Below are 13,526 nucleotides of genomic sequence, written 5' to 3'. Positions count from 1 at the left end.
TGCTTGGTAGCTGGCTTTGGCTTAAATATTTCTGTTTGGTACATATCAGAACAAATATTAGTAATATTCTTTTTGAAATTAAATAACTCATTCATTACTGTGGAAGTAAAGTATTATGAACATGGCCTCATTTCCCTGTGTTGGCTTCATGAGAGGGTTGGGGTGAATCAGGTATGTACTTTAAGATACCTTAAGCTCAGTAAATGTTATGTATTTTGATTTTTTCAGAAGGTTGAGTTACCGGACAGTCCACGTTCCACCTTCCTTCTAGCGTTCAGCCCGGACAGGTATATATTTACTTCTTTTCTGTTTTCTTCTAAACACTCTCTTTCAGAATAGTTTGCAAAGATAAGTTTCCCCAGAGAACTTGGAGCTGAGGTTTGACAAAGTATACTTCAACTTCATAATACAGTGGTGCCCCGCTAGACACTTACCCCGGTAGATGACAAAATCGCTTCATGATGAGTATTTTGCAATTGCTATTGCGATCGCAAAACAGTGTTTAGATGGGGAAAATCCGCTTGACAACGATCGGTTCCCTGCTTCGGGAAACGATTTTTCACTTTACAACGATCAAGACAGCTGATCGTCGGGTTTCAAAATGGCCGGCCGCTGTTTCAAAATGGCTCCCGCTGTGTTTCCTCGCTTTACAGGCACCGGAAAATGGCCGCCCTATTGAGGATCTTCGCTTTACAATGAGGTATTTCGCCCATTGGAACGCATTGAGCGGTTTTCAGTGCATTTCAATGGGCTTTTTACTTTCGCTTGACGACGATTTAGTTCTACAGCAATTTTGCTGGAACGGATTATCGTCGTCAAGCGGGGCACTACTGTATCAAGTGCTACTGATGTTTTTATTGTTTGATGCTGCTTGTCACTATCAGAGATCTTTTAAATAAATGACAATGGCAATTAGATAATAGGATTTTGAATAGCTTTGTGTCAGGAACTTGCCATATTCTCTGTCATGAGAGTGGATGGGAGGAATTATATTTTACAGTCTTCGACTCCCATCAGCTCCAGTATAGTCAGTGGTGAGGGTGATGGAAATTCCAGTCCAAAAATACTTGAAATGCCACAGTGGCTTACCCATTTTACATGGATCCTATAGTGACTATAAGGCCTTCTGTGGTTTGTGCAGTACACTTTTGCATTCAGTGTAGGATTCACTTTTCTACCTTTTGAGACATCACATTTTATTTTCACTGATTTGGTTTCATAAAGTGATACAAGATAGAATCACGCACATTTGTTAGAGTTATGTCTTCATCACTGTCTGACTCACCATTTTCCAATCTGAGACTTGGTTTGCTTCTTGTTCTCCATGTTTGGAATCGCCTTGAAATACCAGGTCATGCATTTGGCCTTCCATACTCTTTTCTCTCCTCCTCCCTGACTTTTTACCGTCTAACTTGATGGAGACTTAAGGGGAGATCAAAAGCTTCAATATTTTGTGTGTTTGCAAGTTGATCCCAATCAAAGTATTGTCTACCAGTAGATTTTAGGTATTTGTTTTAGCTCATTCTTTGCCTAGTCACATAGGAATCAGTTAGTTATGAAGGATGAAGCCCAGGAACTGGCTTTTATTTGTGAGATTGCTGTACAGTGAAACATAGGCCAGATCATGTGCTAATGAGGTTGCTGCAATGTGTCAGAAAGAGGTGATAATTGAAAATGGGTAATGTGGTTAGCCTGTAGGGTTGGAGTAAAGTTGCTACTGAGGCAAGAAACTTCATTTAATTCTATTGGAAAAGTAAGCTCAGTATGTTCTGGTTTGGCATATGGCCAGTTAAAAAACCCAAATCAAACAAATTAAGATAGTTGACTAGTCAACCATTGTCTTAAGAGTTATCAGATCTTTTGAAAGTATGTGTTAGAAGAATAAAAAGGCTGTTTTGATAAGTAAGCTTGATATGTATGACATATAATAAAAATAAATGAACAGTTGTGAAACTGATATTTCACCTCTTTAAAAATGTGCTTACTAATTCATAGCTCTGTTAATGTATCTATAACCACAGTACTGTACGTTCTGTTGTAAATAAACGAACAATTGGTTGATTTATTGTTGATCTGTGTCTGTTTAAAGTTCTCTACAGTTGATGTTGGAGCTGTAATATCTGAGAGGTTTTGATGCTGGGCTTGACGTTCCTTCCACAGATCCATAATAATTTTCTCTCTGTGCAAATTTGTATCCTTCTGTTTCTTCTTCTAATATGACTTGCTAAATGATACCCCACTTCATTGAATATTCATGGGGCTTTTCTTTCCCCAGGACCCTCATGGCTTCTACACATGTGAATCACAATATTTATATCACAGAGGTGAAAACTGGCAAGTGTGTTCACTCTCTAGTTGGGCATCGACGCACACCATGGTGCGTAACCTTTCATCCTACCATCCCAGGGCTTATTGCTTCAGGGTGCCTTGATGGAGAGGTTAGAATCTGGGATTTGCACGTAAGTTCCTTTCAGTGCATGTCTTCTTCCACTTCTCAGTAGGGCTGATTTATGCATTACCACTATAGTGTGTGCTTTTCGTTTCTGTGCCTTCTTCCCACTCTCTTCAAGTAACTTGGATATTCAGAGAACGATGTGGCTGTATCCAGTGACATCATTCCTCTGCTAAATGTCACCTGATGTTCTGTATTGATTTTATTCTCTCTGATCCTGAAATGCCAGACTTTGCCTGCATCTGAACTTGATTTCAGGCTCTAGCAGCCATCTTTGTTAGCTAATGATATTTTGCTAACATGTTTTTGGGCCGGTTTCTAAGCACATTTCAGTAAAAGGTGTATACGTTTCAAGAACAGAAAAAATAAGACTCTAGATAAGGCTCTCAGTTTGTGCCAGTAGTGCTTCATGATGATTTTGAATTGGTAAGATGTTTGTGCCATTTTGAATGGCCTGTTGAAATGCCTTGTAATATCTGGTGCCATTTGGGTAGCCTGAGCAAATAATACACAACAGAGTGCTTTTAGTTCCATAAGATAACATAATTGTCAAATTCTATGATTCTTTCTTGCAGGAAATATAAAATGTATGTGATAAAGCATTATAGGATCTGAGCCCCTAAGTATTTATCGGGTCTGATTTAGAATAAAAAGAAAGGTATTATAGAATTCTATTTGCATTTCCCCCCCAAAACCATTCACAATTGCTGACTCTTTGGTTTCAGGGTGGAAGTGAGAGCTGGTTTACAGACAGCAACAATGCCATTGCTTCCTTGGCTTTCCATCCAACGGCCCAACTCCTACTAATTGCAACAGCAAATGAAATCCACTTTTGGGACTGGAGCCGCAGGGAGCCTTTTGCAGTTGTGAAAACAGCCAGTGAAATGGAGCGGGTCCGGTGAGTTATCCTGTGTATCTGGATCTAGTCAGACAACAAGGTGTAAGAGAACAGTTTTTAGACAAAAATTTTAGGATAATTGTGTTAATAATAGTAATCTTAGAACAGCAAAGCTGGAAGGGACCCTACGGTTCATCAAGTCTAGCCCATGTTTCGGAGGCACAGTGTGGAATTGAACTCCTGACCTCTTCCTCCATAGCCAGATAGCTAAACCACTGAGCTATCCAGCAGTTCATTCTTCTACAACTTGGTAAGACTGCATCACTTATGAACTACTGACATTTGAGGTGCTGTTACAAGCATGGAGCAAAATTAAACAGCTGCTTATGAATAGCATCAAGAAATTTGTTCGCAAAAGAGCACAGACCTTGTCATATTGAGAAATCAGCCTCAAGAATGGTCTTGAATTAGGCATGGCACATTCCAATTTTTTTTAATTAGAGCTCCCAAAATTTACCAAGACGTTCTCCAGCCAGAATTCTCATAGCTGTAGCCAAAAGATCTTAGTCCATAGAGAGGTTTAGTGCACAAACTTGTGCCTTGGCAAATCTCTCTCTGCAGCAATGGCCATTAGGCTGAAGAAGCAGGAAATGGGCGGGATTAAAATGTATTCAAAGCACCAAGAATTTGATAAATATAAAATACTGCATTCAGAAATACAGAGTATAAAGTCATGTTGCACTGAATTACTATGCTTACAATTTGAAATAATTAAATAATTTAGCTAAAACATCATGAAGCAAAAATTGTATGTTACAAAGTAAACGACAGTCCTGCAATTGTGTAAGTGGTACAAATTTTAGAGGGCTTTGTTCTGGTTAGAAAAAAGAAGTATAAGCTTAACTGAACTTTCAGCGACAGCAAGTCTGTATGCACAGGCTTGCTCTCTGGAACTGGAATTCATGGTGCAGAATCCACTACTGTCTGTTATACAAGGATACTTCAGTCTTTCCCCTGCAGTCCTGTGTACCACCACTCTAATCTGCTCTGGAGGGTACCTCAGCTTACCAGAATAAATGCATATGGGGAGACTGGAAGGAAGGTGAATTTTTTCTCCTTCTTGGGCCAGCAGTGAATCATCTGCTTAGAGGGGTTGGTTATACTTAAAAAGTGAACAAGCTGCTGTGCAAAATTTGCTGTTTGGACACTTAACCTCCTGCTTTCTCTACCACATATGGTGATCTAAATCTTTTCCAAAAACATTGAGTTCTGGGAATCTGAAAATACCACCGTATTCTGTAATAGAATGTTCGCATGCTGCTGTGGTTGTGCATAATTCTGAATATACTACATGTGGTCTGTCTCTATCATAGCTTTTTTCTGGTTAAATATATATACTTTTTTGCTGAGTTGTGTAGATGCATAATTCAGATGTATGGTACAGTGGGGTCTTGACTTAAGAACAACTCGAGTTAAGAACATTTTGACTTAAGAACCGCTCTCATAGGAAAATATTGACTTGACTTACATACTTAGATTTGAGTTAAGAACTGAAAAAAAAACCACGTGGGAGGCAGGGAAAGTGCAAAATTTGAACTTTCAGTTAACTGTTGGCCAGTGAAAAGGGTGCCTGTCTGCTTCCTCACTCCTCCCAGCGTTTAGAGAGTGGATTGGGAGACAGTCTTCAGACTGCCTGGTACTGTACTGCCTGGACTGTATTTTCCCTGCCTTCCCTGAACCTTTCTTGACCTAAGAAAAAAAGAAACAAAATATCCCCCTCTAGTGGTCGAAGGCAGAATAGCAGCTTCCCATTAGTTTCTATGGACGGAAAAGAGCATGTACAGATCAAATGGTTTTCAATGCATTCCTATGGGAAATGCAGATTTGACCTGAGAACTTTTTGACTTGAGAACCGCCTTCCAATATGGATTAAGTTCTCAAGTCAAGACCCGACTGTAGTGTTTTGGGGAGTTAGTGAGTTTCAGGAGAAGATGAATTTCCTTCCTTCTATATTTATACATTTTAATAAAGTTATGGTTGTTGTAGGTTTCTCGGGTTGTTTGGCCGTGTTCTGGGGTTTTCTCTTCCTAACGTTTCGCCAGTCTCTGTGGCAGGCTATTCAGAGGACAGGAGTTTGTGTTCTAGTGTAGTGTGTGGGATAGTTGATCCTGACCGTGAAAGCCTTTGAGAATGCATAATAAAGTTATGTTTCTTTACACTTTAGGATGGAACAGAAATGCCAGAGATTCACCTTAATGGGACTCCAAAGTACTGCTAACTGGAATAGGTTGTTCTGTTGGTAATGCATGTTTCTCTTCATTCTAGGCTAGTACGATTTGATCCTCTTGGGCATTATTTACTCACCGCGATTGTTAACCCTTCCAACCAACAGGTAATGATTGCCCTTTTGCTCATTTATAAGGTCAGTAACTCTCTTTCCTATAGCCTGGGCTTTTGCAAAAACTGAGGATGTTTCTTTATGTAGAGTCCTGTATGCTGTTAAATAAACTGTAGATGTTTGACATTTTTAAAATTGAGCATGTTGGTCTGAATTATACATGAAAATTGTTAAAGCTAAATAGCCCTAAATAGTATCCAAGGGAGATCACTGGAAAAGATATGCAAAAGAAACTATACAGTGGTGCCTCACTTAGCAATCGCTCCGTTGAGTGATGAAATCGTTTTGCAATGGACTTTTGGCCATCGCTGGAGCAATCGCTTAGCGATGTCCTTTATGGCTAAAATTCGCTTTGCGATGATCGCGGGGAAGTGATCATGGCAAAGCGAACTTTTTTAAACAGCTGATCGGCGGTTCCAAAATGGCGGCCACAAAAAAATGGCCGCTGCTCTTTTGCCTCGCTGTAGAGGCACCCAAAATGGCTGCCACTATATAGGAATTTCGCTTTAAGGTAAGTTTTTAGCCCATAGGAACATATTAAACACATTTTTATACGTTCCTATGGGCTTTTTTAAATCGCTTAGCGATGTTTTTTCCGGAACGGATTAACATTGCTAAGTGAGGCACCACTGTATATGTTCACACCCGTTGTATGGATGATTACAAGAATATTTGAACTTGAGCTGATGATTGCTTTGTCACTGCAGTCATTCACACTGGTATTCCCAAAGTCTCTTTCTTGTAGATCATAGCATTTTACTGAGCATGTATTCCTGTAGTCTGCTTGTGGCAGAACTCTCCTATTGTTGGAGGGTACTATAGCACTATAAAGTAGTTGTTTTTGGGGAAAAATAAAGAAAGATTCTCAGTAACACTGTCCAATCTAAGGATAGGGTCTTTGCTTTCCTTCTTGCAATATTTATCATGTTGTTGTCTTGAATTTTCTTACTTTGAAAGGAGAGGATTGATCGCTTGCCCTTTTTCTCTGCAGAATGATGAAGAGGTGGAAATACCTGTGGATAGTACTGAAATGCCACATTATCGGCAACGTTCCATCCTTCAGTCTCAGCCTGTGAGACGCACACCGCTCCTTCATAATTTCCTGCATATGCTGTCCTCCCGCTCTTCCGGTATCCAGGTGGGAGAGCAAAATGCCATGCAAGACTCGGCTACTCCTTCCCCTCCGCCTCCCCCTCCACCTCCCCCGCCACCACCACCACCTCCACCGCCGCCTCCAACTAGTGAAGCGTCTAGAGCATCTGCCTATAATGGCCTCAGTGAGCCTGTCAGTTATCCCTCAGTGAAATGTTGCCAGCATCTGGGGGTATTGTGCCTTTGCAGGCGATGTTCTAGTGCAAGACTTCCTTCTTCTCTTTTCCCGTCCCAGGACAATGCCCCTTCCACATCCTCTGGGTCCACGGGAACTTCCTTTTCTTCTGTGCAAATGGAGCCTTACCAGCCCCAGGAGCAGGCATCTACAGCACAACAGGAGCAGGGACTCCTTAACCGACCATCTGCTTTCAGCACTGTGCAAAGCAGTACTGCTGGCAACACCCTGCGGAACCTTAGCTTGGGCCCCACTCGTAGATCCCTTAGTGGGCCTTTGTCAGGCCATCCATCCAGGATCCACCCAAGAGAGATGGCCTCTGGGTTAGAGGGTTCTGAGTGGACTCGAACAGTGTTAAATATGGGCCCTCGCTCTGAGGTGGAAGGTATGCCTCCTCCTAGAACCAGTGCCTCTTCAGTGAGCTTGTTGTCAGTACTGAGACAGCAGGAAGGAAGCTCTCAGTCCTCTGTTTATACGTCAGCTACAGAAGGGCGGGGTTTTTCAGCTCCCGGAGCTGAAGCAGAAAGCAGCAACAGTGCTGGCTCAAGCAATCCAGCCAGCCTTCGCAATGAGTTTCAATGTGACTTGAGGCGGTTCTTCTTGGAATATGATAGGCTTCAGGAGTTAGATCACGGGATAGGTGGTGAGCCCAGTCAGCCACATCAGGCGCAGGAAGTGCTTAATAACAACATTGAGCCTGATAGCCCTGGTCCTTCTCATCAACAGACCCCACATAGCAGTGAGAACAATTCCAATTTGTCACGGGGGCATCTGAACCGCTGTCGAGCCTGTCACAACCTGCTGACTTTTAACAATGACACGCTCCGTTGGGAAAGAAGCACGCCCAGCTATGCACCAGGGCAGGTCCAAAACACATTTGAGGGTGTACCATCCAGCAGTAGTCAGCTACCACCTCCTGAGAGAATGGAAAGCCGAACTTCTTCCTCTAGCAGGCTGCCATTGGGAAGATCTTCTAACCCTCCAGAGGAAAGGACTGTGAGAGTGGTCTTTAATCAGGAGACGGGGCACTGGGAAAGAGTTTACAGTCAAACTGCTTCTAGTAGACCTGGGAATGTATCACAGGACGCCTTAAACCAGGAAATGCCTGAGGAAAGTTCAGAAGAGGATTCACTTAGAAGGTAAGGTGGTTGGATGCTTCTGTTTTCATGCCTTATCCATCTGTATTTGAAGGCATACCATTAAGTACAAATGATATAGGAAGTCTGGAAGTTGTCCTTTATGGTATGATCACAAATGAGCCTGTCAGCAAAACTCAGTGGATGAATCATCTGGAATTTGAAGTTCAGTCCAGTCTAAAGTAGAAGAGTCAGGTATAATGGGGGAAGAAGGAACTGTACATGTTCTGAGAGGAAATGCCTGAGTAGTTGAAAATGACAGTTCCCTCAAAGTTTTTCCTTTTCATATTAATGAATAATTGCTTAGAGTAATTAACCAAGATACTAACAATGACAACTGTTTGATTTGGAAGAAGGATACAGTCAATTCTGTGGGTAACTTTTAATTTATTTTTACTTGATAATGTTAGTGAAAACTTTCTCTCTCCCCCCCTCCCAAATCCATCCATCCTTGCCAAAAATGGGGTCAGTAATTTTCAGGAAAAATTCTGGATCAGAACAGTTGACGGTTGTGAAAGAAACCATATTGGGTTTGAATTGTGTATGTTTCAGTGTCTTGTAGTATGTGGTTGAGACAATATTTTAAGTGTTTTTTTCTTTGAATGTAGAAGGGACACAGAATGGGACTGTCCTATAACAAGCAGTAATGGAACTTAAGTGTGTTTTGTTTTGGGTGAGCGAATGAGAAATAGGGAGAGTTTATCTCATCAGGAAAACAGCTTCTGAGTTGAAATGGGCACAGTTGTTAATTCTTTTTAGACATATGTTGAATTTTGGTGATGATAAAACAATCCTTCTATTTTAAAATTCCTGCCTAATTTTTCACATTCTGTTATGGCAATCTGCTGATACCTTGTGAAATGAAAAATTCTCCTCTTGTCCTAAATTTACTTAACCAGGTGTCTGTTCTTTCGCAAATGATTAATCTAACCTTGAGTGACTTTTGTCTATACAGTGTTTATATACATATCTCCTCTTTTACACCTGTCAGTATGTATAAAGACCTCTACTTGCCAACTGGTACTCAGTTGTTGTATCAATTCAGATACTTTTGTATGAGTCAAAAGATTTTCACCTCAAGCTGAACTGCTGATGTGCTTTGAAAGACATGGGGAAAAGAATACTGAACCACAGACAACCATTTTGAAAGTTCAGTTTTTGTCATCTATCACAGGGCTGTCATAAACCTAGCTTTTATTTAAAATTGTGAGGTTTATTCCCAAGAGTGCTTAAAGGAAAAAAAATTGCATTTGGTCAAAGTACAGTATTGATTTGTATTCTCTCTTAGAGAAGCTTTGATGTGGTGTACTGATGCCACTAGGGGGCAGAAGAGGCAGAAGGTGCATCTGTGATGGGAACTGAGTGAGTGTGGATTTCTTGATGTTAAAGAAAAGTGGAGATAAACTGCAGAGAGCCCCGTGAAGCCTTGAGACTGTGTTTGGGGGAAAGTAAAGTAAATGCAGTGGTGGATCTATTGTGGAAGCGATAGGTGATGGCTCCAAAAACATCTGTAAGCTGAAAATTCCTAACAAATATGAGTAATACAGTGTGTACTTATTTTGGTTATACAAATATGTGTCTTTTTTTTCTTCTCTGTATCTTTGCTGTAAGGTATTCATGCATTTTCATTTACTCAGTATCAATTCTGTGCTTTATTTTTATATTTTGTGCTAGATGAGTGGAACATCTGTAGGAGTAACTGTTCAGAACTCAATGACAGTGAGTAGGATTTACCATGAAAGAGTACTGAGGCAAATGTATGGGAAATTTGTATCTTGGGAGTCCCTTTTCTTCTAGTGCAATTAAAATATAGAAGGTAAATAAACTCTTCCTGAGGGGATTGGCTGAGTTTGCTCTATTCAGGCTCTTCTTTCTTTGATTCCAGTGATCTGCCTGATCCAGTCTTTGAGTTGTCTTAACTGTCATAGTTGGTTATTTTCTGCTACCTCCTTTGAGGCTCTGGCAGCTGTGCTCAGAAAATCTGTCAGTCATTTTCTGAACAGATACTTCTTGTTATGTTAAATCAGTGTGAAACTAGTAGCCCAGTGCTTGGCTTGTTCTGGTATTCAGTCCATGTGGATTCCTGTACCATACAGCTGTTATAGCTCTTCTGGACAAATCACTATGGCACATGCTCTTCTGGCTACATTTGGAGATATTTTTCTTCAGAAGAAGATCCTACAGACATGCTAAGCAGTAGCATTATGAACCACTTTGCCTTTCTCATGCTAGTATTATTTTATCCAAGAACCATATAGGGGATGGACAGTTACATACAACCTTTTACTCACAATTTCCTAGCAAAGGAGAGGGGCAGTGACCAAGTCAGCAGATCTTATGCAAGAAATGTTTTCCATTTGGCTTTCAGACTCGAACCCTACCATTAGCAGTGTAATAAGAAACTATTGGAAAAAAATGTGCTGCAGGAAGCAACTATGAACCAAACGTTGTTCTTAGGAGAGCCTTTCTATTAATGATGGAAAGCAATAGGGTGAAGGTGATCCCTGTTTGATAGTTAATGTGAGGCAATAGAGTGTGTAGGTGGATGCTGCTGAGAATGAAGTAGGAAGCAACGGAAGAAACTGGAATTCAGATGGCAGTCTGCACCTACTTGTACATCCTTTTCATAAAGTGGGCATTAAGCACCAGATTGAGTTTCTGAGAAGCTTTCAAAGGCATTGCATGCCAATACTTGGAATCTTGAGACTGTTTAGGTATAATCATTGGTGTGCAGTCAAAATATGACACATTTTTGAATTTGCTCTAAATTGATGATGAAGACAAAATGTGCTTTTATCATACAGTGATTTCCTTTTGTTACTACCCCTGTGTCCACATATGGGAGTATCCCCTTACCGGAAGTTTAAATGAGGTGAAGAGGGAGTTTAAATGGTAGTGGCTGATGAGTCACATATCTAAATGTGGAAACTGCTGAATCAGGATCATATGGAGAAGAGGGCAACCTATTACCAGTATTTCCTTGTCATGTTCCCCCAGATTGGAACACTGTTTCATCCACTACACTCATTGGCAAAAATCCTTTTGGAGAAAACCATGCATGTTAGTTGTGCAGGCATTCTGCTGCATACCATCTGGCATGTTGCTGTTTCCCTGATCTGTGGAAGCTGAGGAGTATGTTGGCTAACCTGTTGTACAAGTAGACTAGTGGGTCAGTTGTCTGCTTATGTTCCCTGGGACAGTAGAATTCTAGCCATGAACCAGGGTGAGGATGAAGAGAAGTACAAGTAACTCCCAAGGAAAATCCTTAGGGTACATTGGTGGTCTAAAGTTTGGGTAGCAAAAGAAAATATCCTTATAGTAAGTAATGGCCATTGCTAGTTCATCCAGCAGATGTCACACTCCGCAGTACAGTTATTGAGTTAGTAGCTGAAGCAGGAGATGAGAACAGCATGCAGAATCTGTTTGCAGTCTCTTTGTGGCAGTGTTTTTCTTGCCCTGTTTTATAAGTTTAAAAAGTTGCTTGTTTGGGAAGCTTGTGTCTACAGCAAGTGAATGGTATTAGTAATGACTAAATGAAGGTTGACCCTCTTTGGATCATGTTTTGCTGATTGGCCATGTGTGAAAGGAGAGTTCTGATCTTTGAATGGGCTCTAATTATCTTAGGCTAATTATACAGACATTAATAAGCATCTAATTGGCTTTCTAACTTGCATCTCTGTTCTCATTTTGTTAATGGAGGGATATACCCAAAACCATTATTAAAAGAAGCATATGCCTCTTCCACTTGGTTTGACCTTAAAGTGAAAGGATGAACTGTATAGGATGACTTAGTACATAGAAATTCCCTGGTCTTGCTATGGGACTTTGGCCTCTGGATAAATGTGTGATGCAAGAATTTGTAGGCATGAATGTATGCAAGTACAGTGGTGCCTCGCTTAACGAGCGCACCGTATAACGACGAAATCGCATAGCGATCCGTTTTTTTGGATCGCTAATGCGATCGCTCAACGTCGTTTAGATAGGGCGAAAATCGCTTTACGAAGATCGGTAAGCGTTTCGCTTACCGATCTTCGCAAAATGAAGCCTGACGATCAGCTGTTCGGCGGACAAAATGGCCGCTGGAAGCTCCGTAATGGCCGCGCGCTGCGTTTTTGCGCCCTCCCCTCGCTTAACGAGGGCGCGAAAATGGTTGCCGGCCATAAGAAACCTCGCTGAACGGTGAGTAAAGGAGCCTTTTGGAACGCATTAAACGATGTTTAAAGCGTTCCAATGGCTTTCCCTGTCCTGTTCAGCGATGTTTCGCTGTAGCGAAGGTTAATCCGGAACGGATTAACCTCGCTATGCGAGGCACCACTGTAATGTGAAATAAGGCCATATGGCTGCTTTAAATAAGTAAGGGATGTGAAGACTTACCGGTAATTTTCTTCTGGGTTTTTCAGATGACTTCTAACTGAAGGACAGGCCCATTTGTTTTCAGATGCCTTCACCATCTGTTTGTCTGTATTTATTGGATCCCAGAGTAACCAATCTTTGGAAATATTGCTGTATCATTGTATAAACTACTTTATCCAATTTTACAAGTGTATGAGAGGAAAATAACTGAGGAAAACACAGTGTTTGGCATCTTCTGGTAACCTTTCTGCAGTGTACTTACCTAAGTTAGTGCTGTTCTATGATTGTTTACTCATAAGTAAGTTATCCTATTGTACTTTTTTATTGTTGGAGAGTAAGATAAAGTATGTAAGCCTTCAAGAATACATATGTAACATTCCTTTGTGCAGGTTTGTGTGTTCTTTAAAGTTTTTGTTATGTGCCTTCAAGTTGGAATCGATCTATCTATCTGTTCTATCTATGTAATCTATCTGACTTATATACTGCCCATCTAGAACATGTCTACTCAGGGCGGTTTATACAAAAAACAAAAAAAAAGATATAATAAATGAAAACATAAATACATTAAAAGGCGGGGCCCAAATTTACTATAAGAGTCCAAGATGGAAAAAAAGGAAAAGGAAAAAAAAATGAAGTAAAGTGATTTAGAGTAACTCTAACAGGGTTTTCAATGTAAATGAGATATGTAAGGTTTTACTGATTTTCCATGGCTGAGCAATGCCTCCTAAGTCCTAGTCCATTACCCTATCCATTATAGCACAATGGGTATCTACTCTTCAGAGCAGAATTCTTAAACTGAACTATACATATTAGTAGGTTGTGATTACCTTCCTATTTGTATACATGCTTACAGGATTTAGTTATTCACTGTTTACATTTATATCTTCCCTCTGAGGAGTTCAAACTGTCTTTGCTTCTTTCCATTTTATCCTCACATTAGTCCTGTGAGGCAGCTCAGGCTGGGAAAGTGATTTTGCATAAAGTTACATGAGGTTTAGGGCTCATGAGTCCTGAGTGCCACA

General features: G+C 40.7%; 1 protein-coding gene across 3 annotated transcripts in view; it reads left to right on the top strand.

Annotated features, from left to right (window-relative positions):
- The window catches only part of AMBRA1 (autophagy and beclin 1 regulator 1), a 213,486-nt gene that overhangs the window by 19,334 nt on the left and 180,626 nt on the right, over window positions 1-13,526 (top strand). For all 3 annotated transcript variants that reach the window (XM_072986012.2, XM_072986011.2, XM_072986013.2), the window contains exons 3-7: window positions 229-287; window positions 2,276-2,459; window positions 3,178-3,350; window positions 5,616-5,682; window positions 6,680-8,154. In XM_072986012.2, the coding sequence (XP_072842113.1) occupies window positions 229-287; window positions 2,276-2,459; window positions 3,178-3,350; window positions 5,616-5,682; window positions 6,680-8,154 (1,958 nt within the window). The remainder of the gene's footprint in view (window positions 1-228; window positions 288-2,275; window positions 2,460-3,177; window positions 3,351-5,615; window positions 5,683-6,679; window positions 8,155-13,526) is intronic.

This window comes from Pogona vitticeps, chromosome 1, assembly GCF_051106095.1.
Source record: "Pogona vitticeps strain Pit_001003342236 chromosome 1, PviZW2.1, whole genome shotgun sequence".
NCBI lineage: Eukaryota > Metazoa > Chordata > Lepidosauria > Squamata > Agamidae > Pogona > Pogona vitticeps.
This window is presented reverse-complemented; position numbering and strand designations above follow the sequence as displayed.